The following is a 20345-nucleotide window of genomic DNA, read 5'->3' as shown; positions in this document are numbered from 1 at the left end:
ACAGGGTATGTTGGCCGATTTCAGTTGAGAGGCATGCAGAGCGAGAAGGGGGGAGGGGGGGGGTGTGGTATTACAACTAGTTGTCTGACGTTCTGTGAGCATCCCAGCTGATTGTAAAGAGTTTGATTGTGCGTTCACAGAGAGACATCTACAAGATCTCGAGATATATTTTATCAAGCAGCGTTGGGAGGCATCAGTAAACCTGAATAAGGGGCATTTCATACCTCGATAGCTACTGAGATGCCCGTTTCGTTTACGCTTAGTTATGTTCCGAAGAGTTGGTGGAGCAGTAGACTCAGGCTGTTATCACAGATGTTACGATATAATATGCCGTTTTACCAACTTTTTCGGGACTGTTACACAGGGAGTGTATCTTTTAAGCTGTTGTTATTTCACGGCGAGCTACCCTGCCTTGTTTCTGCTTTACAGGTGTATATTATACAGAAGAATTAAAACCGAGCACCGAAACATTTTGCGAAAGTCTGTAGTTAGAGTCCTAATTATATCCAAATATAAAACAAAACGTTCTTCTCTTTCCGCCGTCGACGTCGTTGAAATGCAAGCACGACGGTCTAGAAAAGTCATGATGAGCTCTTCTTGCTGGGAACCTGCACTCTGACGACGCAGGGACTGAAAGCATGTCTCAACAGGACCATGTATCCGATCAAATCTGAGAGATAAAACTGCTGAAAGGAATCTCGAGCGCTGTCACGAAACGGGCGGCGCGTCAGATGTGTGTTTACTTTCGGCCCAAATGAGAAACCCTATTGCATCAGACACGCGCCCGCCCGAACTGCGATCCGCACATTTAGGCGCCGCCCGCCTCTTCCTTCTCTTCTTCCTCCCCCGGCACAGGTTCTCGGCTCCTGTGCCACCGCAGCGATTTGATCTATTTCCCAGCAATAGATCGGAATTATCGGCATCCCGGCTCTCTCTCGGCGGCAACAATATCCGGCGGAGGTTGATGAGGGTATGTTTTGATCTTCCTTTTTTCTCTCGCATGCATGGTACCTCGTGAAGTCGTCAGAGAGCAGCCCATCCTGCGCAGGTAGCACTCTTGGAGGGTGGCATATACCGAAGTGGTAGCATTCTCAAAGAAGTAGACTGCACTGTTCCATGAGCATTTCCAGGGAAACCACATTGCGTGGATAGCGTTCTCGTACTGAGAGCAGACTACACCGCGCCTTGTAGCACTCTCTGGGGGTGGCTATCACTGGAACAGATAGCGCGCCTTTGAGGGTCGCATAATACCCAGGTAGCGTTCTCTAGGAGTAGCCTATATCACGACAGGTAGGGCAGGCTTTTCGCGGCAGGACCTCGAGAAAGTCGGGGAGTTGCTTATTCCGGTCAGGACTGCCGGTCCGTATCCGCGGTTGCTCTCCCCCCAAGAGCGGGCGTCGTGCCATGCATACGAGGGAAGAAAGGGAGAGCGAAGCTTACTCGACCAAGCGGTCTGGTATATGGCCTGCCCGCGCAGATACCGGGTGAGTTCGCCCAAAGGAACTACAATTCCGTTGTCGGCCCGGTCCCTCTGCGTGGCCGTCTCATGTACGCGCCGAGGATCCTGCCTGGTCAGGGTGGACGCGGTTGGTCAGGGCGGCCAATCCGATGAGCTTCTTCTTTAGCCAGGTTGCTCATTGGATTTAAAACGTCTTCGTTGTCGCGTCTCTTCAACAAATGCACTGGTAGGTTGCGCCGTCGCACGGGAGCCCCGAGGCGACGGTTGTTGAGGAGAGTCCGCACGACCAAGCGGTTCAAGCGCAACGTTGACAATCCACCAATACGGGGGCGGTCTATGACTGCCTTCTGGGTGAAGTCGGGTTTTAGTGGGTATGGCGATTTCGAGAGTCGCAGAGTCCCACATAACTCTTGAGCAGGGCATCATAGTTTTGTTCAAGAGTATGCGTAATGCATTCTTCCCAATCCTGGCACCAGTCGCTTTTGCGCGCTTTTACTGTCTCTGTTTTTCTGTATCTGCTGCTCTGATGGTGGTCTGCTGAGCTGACAAGCTGTTGTTCTGTCATGCTTTTTACTGTTGTGTTGTTTTATTGTGATGTTGTTGCTTTATATGTTGTTTTGTTTTTCGATAACTTTATTGCTTTGTATGTTGTTGTGTTGTCTCTTTTTCTATTCTTTTTTACCGTTGTGTTGTTTCGTTTCTTTATATTTCTTAGCAGAGAGCAGAGTCGTTTATGTATTTGATGTATCAAGAGCGCGCGGCGGTACCGTATTGAAAAACCAAGAAAGAAGAAAAAAATAAATCCATCTTCTCTTTGCTTTATATCTGGTTCTTAAGCAGTGGTTTTGTAGAGTAGACATACAGACTTCAGAAGTGTTGCTGAAATGATATAACACCCTACTAGTTAGAGTAACTGCAGACTATTTACATAAGGTGTTGATTATTTTGGACGGTATATTTGAAATACATTCATACTCCTCTACTCCTAATCAATCAACAAGGTGAACTGAAAGATCAACAAACTGAACTAGAACAAAAGTAAACATCTGCAATACTACAAGACGATTACGAAAGGTACACATAAGTATCCGCCCCCTGTCTCTCCATATAATCCTTATTAATCAGCTTCTCGATATTCTTCTTGATATCGCTCAGATCAAGCGTTCCTCTCTCCTTAGTCATCTCGATCGTTTGCCGGATAAGTTCGACGTGCTTGACCGTCTTCTTCGTCTTCATGATGCGGACGATGACACCCTGGATCTCGTACTCGCGATCACGCTTGACCATCTCGTGCACTTCCTTGTTCTCCTCAGGGGTTTCTTTGAGTTGGACCTGGTTGATGCGGAGACGGTACGCTTTATCTTCAAACTTTAGGTTGACTGCGAATTTGTCGCCCGGATTGACGTTTTTGCCGCGGGGTTCCTTGCTCAGCACGCGGACTTTTCCGCAGGCTAGAGATTGCAGCGTGCGGGTCAAATTTTTGTCGTCGAGATCGGTGGCGGTTTTGATTTGCTCGTAGGTAAGCGATTTCCCATCGTCGACGTCGTTGAAGAGCAAGAGCACGACGGTCTGGAAAAGACTCATGCTGAGCTCTTTCTTGCCCTTTGGGAACTGCGCTTTGACGACGCAGTGGCCGAGGACATGGCGCCAGGAGATCTTGCGTCCGGTCTGCTTTGAGAAGTAAAACTGCTGGAAGGACTCTAGAGCGGTGTTCATCTCCGGGGGCAGGACGAGGGTGGTGTCGGGGTAGTAAGGCCAGAAGGCTTGCGAGAGCGCGTTGACGTAGAGATCGATGCCGGTTTCTTTTGCGGTCGAGTACTTTGAGTTTTTGAAGGATGCCATAAAGTCGCGCGAGATCTCGGTGTCGCGGAACATGCCCTCGAGTTTCTGGGTGAAGGAGGTACCGCACTCGTCTTTGAGCAAGGTAAGCATATTGCGCTCGGCGTCGTCGCTCGCAGAGCGGTTGAGCAGAAGACGTTTGGCGAGATCGCGCTTGTAGAAGGCTTCGAAGACATCTTTACCCTCGATGAAGCGGAAGAGGATGAGGACGCCCCACATGCGCGTCTCGAGCTCTTTGTCGTCCATCTGCTTGTTACCAGCGCGCAGGAGCTCGTCGACGTACTTTGCAATCATCTCAGCAGGTACGGACTGACGCTTGTTGATAAAGTCGGCAAAGCCTTCACGCATGGCGTTGCTAAAGTCATCGTCTTTGGCAAACGAGGCTGCGAGGATGCGGTCGAGCTTGGCCTTGAACGCGAGCAGGGAGGCGACCATGATTGCGTCTTTGGCGGGATCCATGACGAGTTTGAGGCCTTCGCGTTTGGTGTATTCTCCAAAAGCGGTAAGCAAGGCTTTGGATTCTTTGACCTGGGTGAAGAGTTGGTACATGTATTCCAGGCTTTGAGTGTCTTCAGCGTCCACGAGGTCGTCAAAGCCGCGGCTGATGATGATGTCGACTTTGGATTTGATCATCTCTTCCTTGACTACGGCGACGGTATCGACGCGGGTAGTACTCTGGAAGGAGAAAGTTGTAGCCTGGTCGGATTCGAAGTCAAGGGCCGACATTGTAAGTTTGAGATAGTCGGGGATGGGCATCGATTCGATATTGGCTTCGGAGAGGTCATGGTAGTGAGCGCGGGTGGAGTGAAGAAAGCGGACGTGGAAATTGGCTAGATAGACGTCGAGTTTGAAAATCATATCAATGGCGAGAGCGATCAGTTTGGTGTCTTCGAGCTTATGAGAGCGGTGCAGTTCAAAGTAGGACATAAGGCTGGCGAAGAAGGGTTCACCAATCTCGCCGTCGATGATTATGTGCTTGCGGAACAAGCTGTAGCCCGTCTCACTATAGAAGAGATTAGAATAAGACAGAAACCAAGCAAATCGGAGAGATGATCATACATGATGGAGAGATCATTGGGTGAGGAGAGGAGGTAACTGCGATCGAGGTAGAAAAACATGTTTTGGACGATTTTGAGCTGAGCGGTCCACTTGAGCCACTTATCGACCACGAGCTTGACCATATCTGCCGAGTCCGACGACTTGACGGCCGGCTCTAAGCTCTGTTTGACAAAGTCGAATGCAATGTGATTCGTCATGCGCATCTTGAGGTTCTCCCAGAGACTGCGGCTTTTGTCTACGCGGCATAGATTCTCGACGCCGCGATAGAGAGCCTCGAAGGAATCCGAGATGGGTTGGTCGTGGAAGACATTGTCGAGGGCGGAGTTGAGTGCGAGCCAGGTGGAGTTGAAGTATTTTTCTGATAGAGAATCGGAATTGGGAAAGAAGTCGGTGGTCGAGGACGCGAGGGTGAGTTTGCGGGGACCGCTGGATCCGAGAAGCTGCTTCTGGCGTTTAGGACGCTGGGCGGATGAAAGTCTGGAGGACGACTTGGAGAGAAGCGGAGAGGAGGAGGTGTTCTGCGAGAGAGGGAGGCCTCTGGAAGGGAAGTTTGAGAGCATTGCTGCTGTGGGCGGTGCGTGTGGGTGACCTTGTTCGATAAGGAAGGAGGGAGAGCGGGAGAGGGAGGGCATGGGAATGAATTCACGTGACTGCTGGGAGGTACTTTTGAGTCCAAATTAAGGAGGGGCAGATTAGTAATCGGGGAGCATTAATAATCAGACTGATGGATATATAATTGATGTGCTCCCTGCTATCAGTGCTGCAGAATAGAATAACATCTGCGATACAAGGAACACGAAAGCAAAGAAGAAAGAAACAATGCCTTCTATTCCTATTTCTATCGTGTCGGATGCGATCTGCCCGTGGTGCTATGTTGGATATTCGTCGCTGAACCGGGCGATTACGGCGGTGAAGCAGCGTTATCCAGAGTACAGCTTCCCAGTTTCGTGGCAGGCGTTTGAGCTGCACCCGGAGTTTCCAGAGGCGATGCCGGTGATGTCGAAGAGGAAGCTGTACGAGCAAAAGTTTGGCAACAGTCCGCGGTTTGCGATGATGCAGGAGTACTTGCAGCAGCGGGCAGCAGCGGTCGGAGCGGCGATTGCGCCGCTGAACGATAAGGCGGTGGTGGGATCTACGAAACTCGTGCACGAGGCGGAGGTCTACGCGGGGGAGAAGGGCAAGCAGACAGAGCTGATGCTCGCGTTCTTTGATGCGTACTTCACGAAGAGCGAGAACATCTTTGAGCGGGAGAAGATTGTCGAGATTGCAAAGACGGTGGAGGGACTGGACGCGGCGGAGCTGGACGAGTATCTGAAGGAGCGGAAGGGGGCGAGGAAGGTCGAGCAGGAGTCTGCGAAGAACCGGTACATCGGAGGAGTTCCGCACTTTACGATTGGCAAGGACCTCGAGATCCACGGCGGCCAGGAGCCTGCTGAGTTTGAGAAGATTCTTGTTGCTGCGATTGAGGGGAAGTAGGAAGAGAAGAGTAGTAGTAGAAGATAAGAAAACAATAACAATTAAATAAGAATAAATAAAAATAAATAAATAAATAAAGTCGCACGGACTAACTTGGAGTTGGATTGCTAATAATTATGTATTCGGCCGATTAGGGTTTCTGCCGGGCCACCTGCGAACGGCAGAGCTGCTGCAGACCTGCTCGGTGGTGAACATAAGATGAGGTTCATTTCTGTCTTCTGCTCTTTCTTCTTGCTCTGTTCTGTTGTTTCTTGTGGTCTGTCTGCGGGTGTCGGAGACGGTGCAGATGAGTCTGTCGTTCGCCGGGTATCAAGAGACAAGTCCATCGACCGGCTCAACCTGATCTCGGACATCATCATCTGCTCAACCGCCGTCTTTGAGTTCTTCATCAAGGCAAGACTGCTGCCATCTTGCTGGGGTCCATACTGTGATCAAAGCTCGGCTGGTGCTGCTGAACAAGGCGGTTTAGAAAAAAGTGTGAAGAGTAACTTTGTCAGGAACAGGAACAGCGCTGGCAGCAGCAGCAGTGGTGGTGACCCTTCTCTCGTCGTTCAGTTCACAACGCTGCAAGAAGCACTGAGCCAACTGCAGCAGCCGATAGCACGTGAAGTACTTACTTATCTGCCTTACTTCCACGTCAAGAAGTTCCTGGAGCCCACAAGCATCAGCATCGGCAGTCTCGATATAGTCCTCGCTGCCAGACACCAGCACCAGCACCAGCAGCTCTCGCTCTCCTCCTCCTCCTCGTCCGAGCTTTTTCCAGCAGAAGCCGACCTGACTCCGTTTTTTGACAACATCCTCCAACTACTCATGATGAACTCCAGAACCGAACATCATTCGCTATCTGCTCTGTTGAACACCGAACAAGGCGACGAACTGCTTCACCATCTCAAGGCACTCGAGCTCGAGCACCCCGGCCAATTCGAGTTCCACCACGGCCCCAACCACACCACAGTCACAATCAGACACGCCCGAGTTGATATCCTCCGTCTCCTCTCTGTCTGTCGCGAACTGAGCTCATGATACTCTCTTCTCCTGTAGCTGTAGATAAATAAACATCCTTAATCTTTGCGGGGTCCATCGGGTTAGGGTGCGGAAGTACGGAAGCGCGACCGCTTTTTATCCGACGAAAGCAACGAAATTCGTCCCCACATCCGCCCGCTGCAACTCTGCCTCCTCCGAGTTTTTCCATTGTTCGTTATATAATCCCTCCTCCCCCCCTCCTTCTCCTCCCCTCCCACCCTCTTCCTCACCTCAATCCCCTCGCCCCCCCTCAATGCCTCTCATCTCCCGCATCGTCCCCTTCGGCGCCGCCAGGGCCGCAAAGACCGCCCTCTGCGCCCCGCGCGCCGTCGCCGTTCTCGTCCAGCTCAGATCGCTCTCGACCCACCCTAAATCAAAAGTAGTCTCCCCCCAGGACGCCGTCGCGCCCATCCAACCCGACATCACCCTCCTCTGCGGCGGCTTCGGTCTCTCCGGCGTCCCCGATACCCTCATTGACGCCCTCAAGGCCCGTCCCGAGGTCAAGGGCATCACCGCCGTCTCCAACAACGCCGGAACAGCCTCTTCCGGTCTCTCAAAACTCCTCGAGTCCGGCCAGGTCGTCAAGATGATCGCCTCCTACATCGGCGGCAACGCCATCTTCGAGAATCTCTACCTAACCGGCCAGATCGACCTCGAGCTCACACCCCAGGGAACCCTCGCTGAGCGATGCCGTGCTGGCGGTGCCGGCATCCCTGCTTTCTACACCCGTGCTGGCTACGGTACCTGGGTCCAGACCGGCGAGCTTCCCGTCCGCTACGACGAGACCGGAAAGAACGTCCTCAAGTTCACCCAGCCCAAGGAGGTTCGCGAGTTTGACGGCAAGAACTACATCCTCGAGAACTCCATCTTCGCCGACGTCGCCTTCATCAAGGCCTACAAAGTCGACACCCTCGGAAACTGCTACTTCCGCATGGCTGCCCGCAACTTCAACAGCGCCTTTGGCAGAGCTGCAAAGTACACCGTCGTCGAGGCCGAGAACATCGTCGAGCCCGGTGAAATTGACCCCTCCGATGTCCACCTCCCCGGAATCTACGTCTCGAAGATCATCCAGTCGACTGCCGAGAAGAAGATCGAGATCCTCACCCTGCAAAAGGAGAAGCCCACCGACTCTTCCTCGGCTTCCGCTCTCGAGACCGATCCTAACTCCTCGGCCGCTCGCAGAGAACGTATCGTCCGCCGCGCTGCTAAGGAGTTCAAGGACGGCGACTACGCTAACCTTGGTATCGGAATGCCCACCCTCGCCCCTGGCTTCATTGGCTCTGACATCTCCGTCACTCTCCAGTCTGAGAACGGTATCCTCGGCCTTGGTCCTGTATGTCTTCTGTTTCTCTTTTTTAAACAACCTTCATTTCCTCAATTGCTTAACTAACATCAAAATCACAACAGTACCCCAAGGCTGGCTCCGAGGACCCTGATCTCATCAACGCCGGCAAGGAGACCGTCACCGTCACCCCCGGTGCCTCCTTCTTCGGCTCAGAGGAGTCCTTCGGCATGATCCGCTCCGGCCGCATCAACATGACCATCCTCGGCGCCATGCAGGTCTCGCAGTACGGTGACCTCGCCAACTGGGGTCTTCCCGGCCGCGTCAAGGGTATGGGCGGTGCCATGGACCTCGTCGCCAACCCCGACAAGACCCGCGTCGTCGTCGTCATGGACCTCGTCGACAAGAAGGGCCGCCCCAAGATCCTCAAGACCTGCGCTTTCCCCCTCACCGGTGTCAAGTGCGTCTCCAGAATCATCACCGACATGGCTGTCTTCGACGTCAGCCCTGAGACCGGTCTCACTTTGATCGAGGTCCAGGAGGGTCTTACTCCTGCCGACATCGAGGCAAAGGTCGATGCTCCCTTCACCGTCTCCCCCGACCTTACCACCATCCAGGTCTAAGTCGAGAGAAGCAAAAAGCCTACACCATCATCACATTTATTTTTAGTATTCCCTTAGGACGCTGATTCTTGCATCGTGTATAAAATCTATATATCTTTTTTTTTGGTTTTTATAAAAAAAAGTACTTCCAGACTACTCTTCGAGTGAACAAAGAGAAGCTGAAAAATACTTCAGTTTATGTATTTTTTTGTAGGTTTTCTCTGATAGGTAAAACAGCAAAGCAAGCAAAAGCAGAAAGAACAAAAATAAAAGCAAATCTGCAACACCCATATCGCGCTAGCAACATAACATTCCCAAAGAAAAGTAGTTTCACAATCATGAGATGCCAAAAAGATAAAGAATAGAAAAGGATTAACTCCCACAAAACTCCAAGCTTACAATACCCTTTCAGCTTCAAACAATGTAAAAACGGAATGTAAACTTGTAGCAACAAGACAAAAGAAAAGTAAAATAGAAAGAAAGAAACCAGCGGCGGTTCATGGATGTGTGAAGATATAAACATCTGATCCGCCTTGAGTCAAGCAAGTTAACAAAATATATGCTTGACGTTCCGCCATAGTCAAACTGAGCTAGCACGGAAACAGGAGTCATAACAAAACAAAAGATAACAAAAGAAAAAAGGAAAACAAAGCAAAGCAAAGGAATAACACGCAGGCAATAATACATAGATAATTGGAAGTCTAAGAAACAATACGCCGATAAACAAATCCAATAACCCATAACTGTAGAAGCAATATTATAAATTAAACAGTTGCCGTCTGCACCGCCACTCCGCTTTGATTGTGAATGAATCCAAGTCGTCGAGAGACAGGGCGGTTCATTCCCTTCGATCCTGCAGCCGATGTGTGTGCCGATGTGTGTGTGGCACGGTTGTTCTCTTGGAACAGGAAATTGAACTCAGCAGGCGCTCGGCGGGATGAGCCTTTGGCTTCAGTGTCCACTGTCGGCTTGACCTCCTTTGGCACCGGAGAGTTCTCCTTCATCGGCGAGTCTTGCGATAGATCCTGCTGCACGAGACCACCCTTCCGGCGTGGTCTAAAGACAACACTATCCCCAAACCGGTTGGAGGGACGGGGTGCAGGTGCTTTAGCTGGAGCTGCCGGGATGTTGACAGGAGATGGCGAAGGCGGTGCAGATTGCACAAGAGCAGGTTCACCTTCATCCATCACAAACGTAGGGGCCGCCAAGCTCAGGGAAGGCGAAGAAGCAGTTGATGATAGAGGAGAAGGTGCAGACGCAACAGACCCGTTAGATCCAGTGTCTGAAGCTGCGGAGGTAAAGTATTGGTCCATCGAAGATCCCGTAGGAACCGAGCTCGACATGAACTTGGGAACCGGGATCGCGGTAGGGGCGGGAGAGGCGTGGAAAGTAGGTCCTGCATAGGCATTGCTTGCAGAACGCACCGGTGTTGAAACAGCAGGCTGCTTGGTGAGCACCTGCTGTGCCTGAGATGGATGTGATTGTTGCTTCGCTTGCTGCGGCTTCTTCGCACTTTTGCGAGTGCCAGTTGAAGAGGCCTTGGCGGGATCGGGCGCCTGCTTGCCCTTAGTTGAACGGGACCCAGCGGACTTTACTGGGGTAGAGAGAGAGGCATCTTTGGTGCCTACTGTGACTGTAGATGGTGCTGAGGCGGCAGCTTTGATGTCGCTGGCCTTGCGGAAGAGGAATGGAAAGTCATTCAAAACAGATGCTGCTGCAGGTGGAGTTGTTTTCGTATCACCCATGGAGAAATAGTAGAAAAACAAGAAAAAAAGATGAAATAAAGAGGAAACGGAAAGTAAGGCGATTTAGATATCGACTAGGAAGTTGAGGATATATCGAGGAATCGGCTGGAAGATTTTAGATTCAAACTACCGCAAACGAAACAGGTCTTGACATCGTGTTAGCATGACTGAAGGAGTCAAACAGAGATAGAGAAGTAGATCAATACCAACCTTTGATAAACTGAGAAAAAACTGAAGGAATTTGAGTCGAGTATAAGATCTGCATAGCTTTGAATATGAGGATGGGGTGGGGAAGGAAGGAGAGTTGGCTGCGAGACTCGTGAGCTTTAGCTGCCGGGTGGCGGGACATCCTCGGCCCTTACCCTGTGCCGTATCAACAGCCATTACAGTCAACTGATCCTACACGTGATGTATAGTGAGTCATCGATGACTAATGCATTCGCACCCGCTACTCGACCGCGATAGTCCCCTTCAGGCATACTCCGCCATCTTGCTCAATCCATGCTCTATATTTTCCAGGCATACCCTTGCGAGGTGCAAGGCATAGTCGGATCTCTTTGTCGACAAAAATATTCTGGACGCATGAGTACTGTATGCTTGCGATCCGTTTCGGATTGGGCAGCCCAGCAGAGATCATGAGCGCTTGCGCAACATTATCGTCAAACTGAATCCAGGACATAAGAAGCGTGAGAGATAGAGCACCCTGTAAAATCACATCAGGTAGGCCCTCAAAAGATGTTGCGTATAGTGGATCATAGTGGATGCGGTGGGCGTTGAACGTAAGAGCCGAGAAGCGAAAGACCAGCACGCGGGAAGGGGTCAGATTTGTTTCAAATATTGGGGTGTAATTCGCTACCAAACAGAGATCAGTCAGATGAAGTGTACTGCAAGATATTCGAGCGTGTTGCAGATCATACCTTTGATTTTCTTCTGACTAACAGGCACGACAAGACCCCCGACGGGAAGGTAAGTGAGATGCCGCTGCTCGACCACAGACGCATTCTCGCCCCCATCAGTCATCATTGTCCTCACTGTGTGCTCATCAACTTTTTCCCAGTCTAACGGAGAAATCTTGGAGCTATTTGTGCTTCTCACAACTGAAACCTCTTCAGATATCGTGCATGTCGAAGGATGATCGGATAGAAGCGGTTCTTTATGGGCGAAGCTGATCGTGCCACCCCGCCATCGTCTTTTGGAGAGCCCATTCAGCATAACATCAGTCAGAACCGGATCGTAGCCATCAGAATACAGCATCAATTCGCTGTGCAGGGAAGGGAAATAAACAAAGTGCCATGCTGCGGGAACGGGAACAGGCGACGCGCTGATTTCAAAATCCGGGAATCGGCAAGTAGGCAGATGAGGTCGGATCGTCTCGCAGAGCAGTTTGAGCTGAAATTTTGAAAGCGGATCACGGATCCTGCGAAGTGCCATCTTTTAAAGCTGCTTCTATAATTCAGTGAGGTCGTCTAATAAACAGTATTTTGCTCATCTCGCGGGGAGTTTTCGAGCTCCAGCGACAACTCAAACGCGCTTAAGGTTTGGCGCTTTTCCCATTTGGGTTCATCGCTTCCAGAAGACACCTTAATCTCTCTTCCACTTAAGTAGTCGCATAACAACAGCGCTGCAAACAATAGAAAGCCGCGAGCCTAACGAATGGCTACAACGCCCTCTGAGGAGGAGATCCGCGCATGGCGTGAGCGATTGTTCTCCGTCGAGGATGAGATCCTGATGACGGCGGAGGAGTACGACACTTTCTTCCCGTACATGGAGAACGTGTACAAGATCCATGGTCGGAGCACAAACTCGAAAGACGCAGTGCGCACACAGACAAGTTATTACCAATGCCGCATCGATGTGAACGCGACGCAGAGGGGTCGCCACAAAAAAGAGCAAAATAGCAGAGAGAAGGACTTGGACCAGAACAAAAGTGAGAGTGAGCAAGCGGCAAGAAAGGAATCCGAGAATAACGCCGAAAGCAGCAACATCCAGCAGCAGCAACACGCCGACGAGAACATCGACTCTGCATCACAGCAACCGGAGCAGCAGCACCAGCGACAAGACTCGCTCAATGACGACGATGTCACATCTCCGCAGGTTGTTGTGGATCCCGCAGTTGTGGCATCTTCTGATGAATATGTCGCTGCTCTGCTCGCTGCCACTACCCCACAAAAAGACCTTTCTACCTCCGACCACGCCTCGAGCTCATCCAAACGCACTCGCCATCGCAGACCAAGAGAGACCCTGCTGTGTCCCATGAAGATCAAAATTGTGAGACATCTAGACCGAGATTGGAACCCAGCTCATTACTCAATCAGCAGAACAGGCGAGGCCGGACACTCCCACGACCTCGCTCTGTCCGACAGGATCGTCAAAAACAACAAAGTCCTCGCCCTATTCGACCCTGATCAATTAGTTGAACGAATGCGGTTAAGCGCCCGCGAGCGTCGTGCCCGAGATCTTGATAACGCACTCACATCAATACGCAATCGCTACAACGAGCTTGAATCTACTCTCAGCGAGAACTTCCCCGATGATAAGAAACGACTTGATACTACGATGCGCAAATGGATTGGCGAGCTGCAGCGGCTTACTGATGATTTAGTGTCTGCCCCTCTTGATGCTTTTTATTATAGCTAGTTTATTTTTCTACTTGTGTTTGTATTTCGATTTCTCACTTGCTTTATTCGTTCATTGATTTCTGGGTTGTCTGGGTTGGGTTTTACGTGTTCATGCTGTGTAACTCCAGTAGGACCAACGTGCTAAAACTAAACAAGTCAATCAAAATAACGTAAAAATAACAGACAAAATGAATTCGAAACCAAAAGAGCCAGAGCTACTAATTAGCGTATCCTTCTTCAGCAATATCATGTGCACCCACAATACTCAAAAACACTTGCTCCAAACTCGCCTGCGCGACTGAATAGAACTCGATCGAGAGGGTACTCCGATCTTCCTCAATCGCACGCAATATATCCAAAAGCCGGTATATATCGCCGTCCACTCCGCGACCTTCGACCGCAACCCTGACTTGGCCATGATACATCATATCCTGAATTTGAACAGCATGGCCCTTGAATTTCGCTACCGCCCACTCGTAAATGTCATTCATCTCTTCGGTAGTGGAGCTAACTCCACCTTTACACAGGAAATGCAAGAAAAAGGCGTTGCTGTACCGTTGTCGCAAACGGTCACAAGTGCCAACCGCAAGCATATTCTTTGCCAAAATTCCCGCTCGCGAGGCAAGCGCGTCTGCCTCCTCCATCGAATGCGTCGTCAACAGAATGCTGCGGTCTCCCGATACTTTAGCCAATGTTCTCCACATGACACGCTTGCTCGCCGCATCCATGCCGGAACTGGGCTCGTCTAACAAAAGCACAGAGGGATTTGCCATCAAAGCAATTCCTAGCGAGAGTTTGCGCCGGTTACCGCCGGACAATTTCGCAGCCATACGGTCTCGGAAATTACTCAGTCCCACAGCATAAATCAAATTCTCAACATTGTGCACCAAGTCATCGCTGCGCAGCCCACGTAAACGTGCATAAAACTCCAATGTTTCAGTCACGTTCATGCGATCTATGGCATCGAATTGAGGGCAGACTCCTAGGAATGTTCTTGCTCGTGCGCGGTCGCTGCTCACACTCGTATTTTCGACAAAGACATCACCGCTCGAAGCGGCAATCTCCCCGCGGATCATATTGAAGGTCGTAGACTTTCCTGCGCCATTGGGACCCAAGAGCGCAAAGCATTCGCTACGCGCTACTCCAAATGTCACATCCTCGACAGCCACGAATTTTCCAAACCGCTTTGATAAATGTACAACCCGTAAGCCACCAGGATTGCTCGGTGATTCAACGTTCTGGATCTCGGTGTAGATATCCTCGTCCAGGCTCGCCATCTTCTCTTCAGCATCGGCGGGCTTGAACTTCCTCTGGAAATGAATTCGAAATCGTCCGGAATCCCACCATATCAGAATTCCAAACAGCACGATACTCTGAAGTGCAAGATATAATATAGGCTGTCCATAGGCTCTGATATCGGCATAGTAAGTGTACGTATCACTGTTGTGACACATGGACCCAAACAGATTCAGTGACAGAAATATTGCACGAACAAGATTGGCTACCGGAGCAAATATGCAGAGCACATACGTCACAATACGAATCACAGTATCCGCTCGGCGTGCAGAGACAAACACATCAACAAAGAGGTATGCAAGGATGTACACCAGAAAGTAGGCACATTGGAACCCGGCAGCCATTGCAAATGCCGAGAGCTGAGATAGCGACACCATTGAGCATAGGAATGCCAGCAAAATCGAAGCGAATGCATTCAAAATCATGACGGCAAATAGATATCCAAGCCCATACCAGTCAGAGCTGCGGCCGGCAAAGACGCCAACTAGTATGACGCACACAAGTAGGATTCCAGCAAAATCAAAGAAAAGATGCGAAACCCACAGTGGGAGGACTCGCAATCCGTTGGAATAATGCAGCGCACGAACATGGCGGAGTCTTTCCACTGTCGGGTACAGTGCACAAAAGGCAGGGAATACGCTCATTGCCAAACTGAAAAAGACGACAAACAAGAGCGAGTCACCAGTGGATGGAGTCCATGGATACTGGAAAGGTGAATAGTCGGTGATTATAGTGGCGCTTCCATTGCCAATGATGTTATCAAACATATTGAGCATGATTGGCGCGAGAATGACTCCATCGACGCTCTGCGCAATCTTGTTGGCACTGTTGGCTCGAAACGCGACAGTCCTTGGTGAATCCAAATATAGTCCTCCGGGGGTTATTGTCGTGTAATTTGTCCTGATTGAGTTGACAAAGGACGGGATTGAATCATCCATGGTGAGATTAGCCGCAAATCTGTTGATGCTCTCGTTGACCTCAGATGCACTGCTGTAATAAATCCCCAGATACGACTGAATACCAGTCAAATAAGTCGAGAGACTACTCTGTGGTCCCAAAACCATGTTCACAGACGCAGTAGCTAAGTTTAGCGAGAAGCTATATGTCTTTCTTCTGCTGACTTGATCTTCAGCATCGCAGGTTTCTGGTACGTAGTTGCCAACAAAGCGAGAACTAATTGCACCGACTATGAGCGGCACAAGAATAACGCCAATCGTAGGCATCGGGTTTCTTCGTGTGACAATTACCCGTTTCCAGAGCATAGTTTTCAGCTGGCCTGTAGATGAATCTGTTAGAGAGATGATATAAATATGACTTGAAATAAAAAAGTAAACATACCCCAGAAACCAATGATTTGACCGCCCTTCAGGTCCAGTTCAAAATCTTGCTTAGCGCTGACGGCTTTGAAAATTCCGCCTCCTTTCTCTCCGATTGACTCCTGCTCGGTACTTCCATCGTCTTGATAAGACATTGCGTTTTCGTTCAACAGTTCTTTGATCTCGCTATCGGAATCCGCAACCAATTTCAGAAATACGTCCTCGAGCTGTGGTCCGGATATTCTGATTTCTTTATGACCTTCCTGCTCCAGCTGCGTGATAAGAGAGACAGCTTGCGAGGCACTTGTCAGGTCGAATACTGTTTCTTTACCAGACGCGGGGACAATGCTGAATACATGATATCCAGACCCGAGACGCTGCTTCAACTCGACAGGGGATCCATCAGCTTTAAGTTCACCCTTGGCCAAGATCGCAATATGGTCGGCAAGAAGATCTGCTTCATCTAGGAAATGGGTGGAGAGAATCATTGTCCGCTTTCCCCTTGAAGCAAGCAGGATATCCCAAATCTTTCGTCTAGAAATCGGATCCAACCCAGACGAGACCTCGTCGATACAGCAGACTTCAGAGTTGCCCGCCAGCATCATTGCAAGCTGCAGCTTGCGCTTCTGGCCTCCGGACAGTGTTTTAGATAGGGCACTTCGCTTCGGAACAAGATCGCAGCCCGATATCAAGCTGTCAACTTCTTCTTTGAACTCGGACTTTAACAGCTTGTCGTTATTCTTCAATGTGGTCAATACCTTGACGTGCTCATCAACCGTAAGCAAGTCCCACATGACGTTCCTCTGTGGACAGAATCCCAAGCTTGATTGCGACCCAAAGACGACTCTCCCAGAGGTAGGTTTTTGAACACCACAAATAAGATCCAAGCTAGTCGTTTTACCCGAACCGTTAGCACCAAGTAAGCAGAAAATCTCTCCTCTTCTGAAATTGAGGTCGACCGAATTCACAGCAGCAACGGGCGGGAGTTTCTTTGATTTTGAGAACATTCCGTTGAATGTCCATGGATAGTATGTCTTGCTTAGTTCTTGCAGTGCGAGTGCCCGATCGTCTTCAAGAGTGTCAACGACGCGCGGGCATATGCTGTAGAGGAGCTTGTCAACGACTAGAGCCAGACCAAAGTATACAAAGGTCTGAACGACGGAGCCGATCCAGTATATTCCCGGGGCGACAAAGCCTTCTGGGGGCACATGCAAGAGATTGATGGCTTTCTCTGCATATTGGAATCTGGCACACTCCTGTAAAAAGAACACGTAGTTCATGGGTGGAAAGATAAACCCCAAGACACCAGAGGTGGCAGCATTATGGGGACCAACTGCTCTCTGGACGATGCTCATCACTGCGAGCAGGATACAGACAGCGGTACCAAATATTCCGGAAAACTGGGCCTGCTTGAAAGGCTGCGCAAGGAAAAGGCCAAAGGAAACGTTGGAAAAGCCGCTGAGAATGTGGAAGACGATCTGGATGCCCATGCTCTTCTTAAACAGCAAGGAACCAGTGGCCACGCCAAACACTACCCAACCGGGTAGATAGAAAAGAGAAAAGGACGTGAAGAAAGAAAGTATACGAGCAATAGGCTTACACCCCATACTGTCGATAAGAGTCGCGATTCCACGCTCGCGTTCGGCAGCAACCTCGCCAGTAAGATGATAGACCACGCCGATCATTGACAGATACAGCGCTGCAGAAAGGTAATTTCTGAACGCAGTCATAAAGTTCTGGCGGATATCGTCCTCATGTTGTTTTTGCGATCGGGTGGTGTAAGCCATGGTCTGCGGAGCATCGTCGACGTCGAGATCCAGCAAGGCTGCGTCGAGTGCCCATTGCGTGGGTAGGATGTAGCGTTGAGCATCTGTGTTGTGCGTCTTGACGTTGATGTGGTTCAAGCCTGCGTCGGCACGGATTGTGTAGTTGTACAGCTTGTTTTCCGAGTCAAAAACGTGCCATTCGATAGCGACTAGGCAGTTACTGGCGCCACGCAGAGACTGGCGACAGACTGTCAGCAAATCGACGGGGTCGTCGAGAGCTATGACTTGGTCAGCTGGGAGGCCTGAGGTGACTTTGTCCATGACATTGCGAATCTCGTCAGTGAGCCCTCCTTTCTCAGATGAGAGATAGACAAAGTCGCGAGAGCCGAGCACTTCAGCGACAGATCGTAGCGGATAGGGGGTCTCGATGCCGTACCGCCCTGATGGAGCGAACAGGTATTGAGATAGACACTGCACAATTGTCAGTTATCAAAAGCATTAGCAGAATCGTACACAATTTACTTACAATAGCAAACGCAAAGACGACCGGCAATACAAAGGCGCGGAAGACAGAGCCAGCAATGGTTCGCCAGAAGACAATAAAGCATTTGCGCACGAGAGCAAGCGTTTGCCGACCTACTGGAGCCATTGCGCTGCGGTCTGTGTGGTTTCTTCAGCAAATATGCTTGCTGTATAATCTCTTCTGTGTCTGTCAGTTCATGGTCTGCAAAGACGGATGCGGGACGGGTTACTGTTTGCTGTTGACGACAGTAGGAGGAGGGGCGATTATGATGGCGGCCAAGATGGAGAAGATATAATCGCGGAAGCGAATACGAGCCGCAAAGCTCCGACCACGCGGGCGTGTATATCTTATAAGGTTTACAGACTCGCACGCATAAAGTTTAACTCAACGTACAATTATTTGTCCTTTCTCTAGACTATCGTAAGCTGCTTTTTGACGTACTCGGCCAGATCCTCCAATGCAACATCTATACCCTCGTCCGCATTGTCTCCAAGTCCAAGCTGCTTGACCTTGACCTTGCCCTGTGAATACTCGTCCTGACCGAGGATGACAGCCAATGGCGCACCGATCTTATCCGCCGCCTCGAACTGCTGGCGCGGCTTGGGCTTTGACTTGTAGAGATACTCGGCGCTGATGCCAGCCTTCCACAGGCTGCGCGCAACTTTCATGCGCTCGGGGAGGAAACCAGTCCACTCTTTTCCACCACCGAATGCCATGATGTACACGTCGGTAGCAGTCGCGCGGACCTTGGACATATCCTCTTTCGCCTTGAGAATCGAGAATAGACGCTCGACACCAAAGGAAATACCAACACATGGCATGACGCTCTTCTTCTTGGACTGCGCAAACATACCCACCAGCTCATCATAGCGACCACCGGCAGCAATGGATCCGATACCGACATATTCACTTACATCCTCGTCCTCATCCTTGGGCTTGGACTTCTTAGACGACTTTTTGGAGCTAGCAGCTTCCTCCGTGGGGGCGGGTGGTGGCGCGGAGCCAGTGGTCACACACTCGTAAATAATTCCGGTGTAGTAATCGAGACCACGAGCAAGCGACAGATCGAACGAGACCTTGGACGAGGCTTCGAAGGCATCCAAGTAGTCATAGAGCAGCACCATATCCTTTACACCCTGGGCCGCGGACTCATTCGCCATCAACTTCCCGTCAGATTCTAGGGTGGCAATAAGATCTCTACCGCCTTTGAGCTTGACGTACTCGCCGATCTTGTCAGCAGCCTCAACCGGCAGGTTCTTCTCCTCCACCATCTCCTTCTTGACATCCTCCCACGACACCTTATCGAGCTTGTCAACTGCACTGCTGATCTTGCGCACATCAGCTTCGGGGACTCCGCAGACGGCGAAGATTCCGTCGAGGATCTTTCTGTGGTTGAGTTTGACTGTGAACTCCTCGATGCCGAGCTCGGTGAGGCCCTCGACGGCGATCGCGACAGCCTCTGCGTCGGGAACCATGGTCTCGTACGTGCCCGCAATATCGAAATCGCACTGGTAGAACTCGCGCATACGGCCTTTTGTCATGGCCGGTTGGTCACGTCGGTAGACCTTGGCGATGTGATACCGCTTGATGGACTGGATCGTGGGGTTCATGGCCAAGAATCGCGCGAACGGCACTGTGAGGTCATACCGCAACGAACACAGCTCGCCACCTTGGTCCTTAAGATCATAGATCAGTTTTGAATCTTCGCCGTACTTGCCGGCCAGGATCTCTCGCAGCTCAAACACGGGAGTGTCGATGGTGACTCCGCCGTGACGCTTGAAGACAGCAGTGAGGGTGTCAAAGATACGTGTGCGCAGGACCATGTCCTTATCAGCCCAGTCTGTTGCGTAGATTAGCATCAGTCTACGATTCGTGCTGTAATAAAAAATACCACCTACCTTTTGTTCCTTTTGGTGTCTTGAGAGTGTACTGCTGCACTTTCTCCTTCTTCTCCTTCTCCTTACGCACGACTGGTGCCGCCGCGACCTGCGTCTCCTCTGTAGAAGCCATTGCACTAAACAAAGATCTTTGTAGTCCCTTTCTGATCAATTGCGAGCACACGGATGAATTTGTGCGTGAGAACAAGAGCATGTAACGGGAGTCGCCTGTCTCTCAGATTTTTGCTTGAAACCACCGAGAGCACTAACAAATTGACTAATTTGGCTGTGGATTTTTTTTATTATTTTGGGTGACACTGGAAGGTCACTGAGGGTAAGGGCTAATTTGGGAACAGGGAAAACTCAATTCGGTTATGAAACTGAGTCCGCGACTCGGCTGCGCTTCTAGATCCTCAGCCGGCGGCCATCCGTGCTGTATAAATACCCTGACAGGTCTCTAATCT

The 20345-nt window shown here is 50.5% G+C and overlaps 9 protein-coding genes across 9 annotated transcripts; 4 read left to right on the top strand and 5 right to left on the bottom strand.

Annotated features, from left to right (window-relative positions):
• Nucleotides 1-2406: 2406 nt before the first annotated feature.
• BZA70DRAFT_270475 (Cullin family-domain-containing protein) lies at nucleotides 2407-4944 on the bottom strand. Its single transcript, XM_064911296.1, has 2 exons — nucleotides 4358-4944; nucleotides 2407-4301 (listed from the first exon to the last, which is right to left on the bottom strand). Exons 1-2 carry the CDS (start codon nucleotides 4915-4917, stop codon nucleotides 2525-2527), a joined length of 2337 nt encoding a protein of 778 aa, XP_064770131.1. The 5' UTR covers nucleotides 4918-4944; the 3' UTR covers nucleotides 2407-2524.
• Nucleotides 4945-5010: 66 nt separating this feature from the next.
• On the top strand, nucleotides 5011-5885 carry BZA70DRAFT_270474 (DSBA-like thioredoxin domain-containing protein). Its single transcript, XM_064911295.1, has one exon. The coding sequence runs from the start codon at nucleotides 5177-5179 to the stop codon at nucleotides 5831-5833; it is 657 nt and encodes a 218-aa protein (XP_064770130.1). The 5' UTR covers nucleotides 5011-5176; the 3' UTR covers nucleotides 5834-5885.
• Nucleotides 5886-5936: 51 nt separating this feature from the next.
• On the top strand, nucleotides 5937-7022 carry BZA70DRAFT_270472 (uncharacterized protein). Its single transcript, XM_064911294.1, has one exon. The coding sequence runs from the start codon at nucleotides 6032-6034 to the stop codon at nucleotides 6854-6856; it is 825 nt and encodes a 274-aa protein (XP_064770129.1). The 5' UTR covers nucleotides 5937-6031; the 3' UTR covers nucleotides 6857-7022.
• Nucleotides 7023-7109: 87 nt separating this feature from the next.
• On the top strand, nucleotides 7110-8761 carry BZA70DRAFT_286475 (uncharacterized protein; the record flags this gene model as incomplete). Its single annotated transcript, XM_064913869.1, has 2 exons — nucleotides 7110-8189; nucleotides 8264-8761. 2 exons carry the CDS (start codon nucleotides 7110-7112, stop codon nucleotides 8759-8761), a joined length of 1578 nt encoding a protein of 525 aa, XP_064770128.1.
• Nucleotides 8762-9383: 622 nt separating this feature from the next.
• Nucleotides 9384-10712, bottom strand: BZA70DRAFT_4200 (uncharacterized protein). The gene is made up of 2 exons (XM_064915106.1): nucleotides 10692-10712; nucleotides 9384-10631 (listed from the first exon to the last, which is right to left on the bottom strand). The coding sequence occupies exon 2, from the start codon at nucleotides 10483-10485 to the stop codon at nucleotides 9505-9507; it is 981 nt and encodes a 326-aa protein (XP_064770127.1). The 5' UTR covers nucleotides 10486-10631; nucleotides 10692-10712; the 3' UTR covers nucleotides 9384-9504.
• Nucleotides 10713-10842: 130 nt separating this feature from the next.
• On the bottom strand, nucleotides 10843-11980 carry BZA70DRAFT_270467 (uncharacterized protein). Its single transcript, XM_064911293.1, has 2 exons — nucleotides 11403-11980; nucleotides 10843-11337 (listed from the first exon to the last, which is right to left on the bottom strand). Exons 1-2 carry the CDS (start codon nucleotides 11914-11916, stop codon nucleotides 10934-10936), a joined length of 918 nt encoding a protein of 305 aa, XP_064770126.1. The 5' UTR covers nucleotides 11917-11980; the 3' UTR covers nucleotides 10843-10933.
• Nucleotides 11981-12056: 76 nt separating this feature from the next.
• Nucleotides 12057-13221, top strand: BZA70DRAFT_4151 (uncharacterized protein). The gene has a single exon (XM_064915098.1). It carries the CDS (start codon nucleotides 12139-12141, stop codon nucleotides 13120-13122), a length of 984 nt encoding a protein of 327 aa, XP_064770125.1. The 5' UTR covers nucleotides 12057-12138; the 3' UTR covers nucleotides 13123-13221.
• BZA70DRAFT_4150 (uncharacterized protein) lies at nucleotides 13222-18372 on the bottom strand. The gene is made up of 3 exons (XM_064915097.1): nucleotides 18008-18372; nucleotides 15738-17952; nucleotides 13222-15675 (listed from the first exon to the last, which is right to left on the bottom strand). Exons 1-3 carry the CDS (start codon nucleotides 18128-18130, stop codon nucleotides 13322-13324), a joined length of 4692 nt encoding a protein of 1563 aa, XP_064770124.1. The 5' UTR covers nucleotides 18131-18372; the 3' UTR covers nucleotides 13222-13321.
• Nucleotides 18254-20153, bottom strand: BZA70DRAFT_270462 (mitochondrial and cytoplasmic histidine-tRNA ligase Hrs1). Its single transcript, XM_064911292.1, has 2 exons — nucleotides 19903-20153; nucleotides 18254-19844 (listed from the first exon to the last, which is right to left on the bottom strand). The coding sequence occupies exons 1-2, from the start codon at nucleotides 20093-20095 to the stop codon at nucleotides 18415-18417; spliced, it is 1623 nt and encodes a 540-aa protein (XP_064770123.1). The 5' UTR covers nucleotides 20096-20153; the 3' UTR covers nucleotides 18254-18414.
• Nucleotides 20154-20345: the final 192 nt, after the last annotated feature.

Source organism: Myxozyma melibiosi (assembly GCF_037950935.1).
Source record: "Myxozyma melibiosi strain Phaff 52-87 chromosome Unknown BZA70scaffold_1, whole genome shotgun sequence".
Lineage (NCBI taxonomy): Eukaryota > Fungi > Ascomycota > Lipomycetes > Lipomycetales > Lipomycetaceae > Myxozyma > Myxozyma melibiosi.
This window is presented reverse-complemented; position numbering and strand designations above follow the sequence as displayed.

Excerpts from the sequence above, each read along its gene's own strand:
- BZA70DRAFT_270475 (XM_064911296.1), bottom strand. The coding sequence starts at position 4,917 with ATGCTCTCAAACTTCCCTTCCAGAGGCCTCCCTCTCTCGCAGAACACC. Across the intron at positions 4,302-4,357 it reads CCCAATGATCTCTCCATCAT|TGAGACGGGCTACAGCTTGT; the intron begins GTATGATCATCT and ends TCTCTTCTATAG.
- BZA70DRAFT_270474 (XM_064911295.1), top strand. The coding sequence starts at position 5,177 with ATGCCTTCTATTCCTATTTCTATCGTGTCGGATGCGATCTGCCCGTGG.
- BZA70DRAFT_270472 (XM_064911294.1), top strand. The coding sequence starts at position 6,032 with ATGAGGTTCATTTCTGTCTTCTGCTCTTTCTTCTTGCTCTGTTCTGTT.
- BZA70DRAFT_4200 (XM_064915106.1), bottom strand. The coding sequence starts at position 10,485 with ATGGGTGATACGAAAACAACTCCACCTGCAGCAGCATCTGTTTTGAAT.
- BZA70DRAFT_270467 (XM_064911293.1), bottom strand. The coding sequence starts at position 11,916 with ATGGCACTTCGCAGGATCCGTGATCCGCTTTCAAAATTTCAGCTCAAA. Across the intron at positions 11,338-11,402 it reads TAGTCAGAAGAAAATCAAAG|CGAATTACACCCCAATATTT; the intron begins GTATGATCTGCA and ends TCTGTTTGGTAG.
- BZA70DRAFT_4151 (XM_064915098.1), top strand. The coding sequence starts at position 12,139 with ATGGCTACAACGCCCTCTGAGGAGGAGATCCGCGCATGGCGTGAGCGA.
- BZA70DRAFT_4150 (XM_064915097.1), bottom strand. The coding sequence starts at position 18,130 with ATGGCTCCAGTAGGTCGGCAAACGCTTGCTCTCGTGCGCAAATGCTTT. Across the intron at positions 17,953-18,007 it reads TCGTCTTTGCGTTTGCTATT|TGTCTATCTCAATACCTGTT; the intron begins GTAAGTAAATTG and ends ACAATTGTGCAG. Across the intron at positions 15,676-15,737 it reads TCAAATCATTGGTTTCTGGG|GCCAGCTGAAAACTATGCTC; the intron begins GTATGTTTACTT and ends ATTCATCTACAG.
- BZA70DRAFT_270462 (XM_064911292.1), bottom strand. The coding sequence starts at position 20,095 with ATGCTCTTGTTCTCACGCACAAATTCATCCGTGTGCTCGCAATTGATC. Across the intron at positions 19,845-19,902 it reads GACACCAAAAGGAACAAAAG|ACTGGGCTGATAAGGACATG; the intron begins GTAGGTGGTATT and ends TCTACGCAACAG.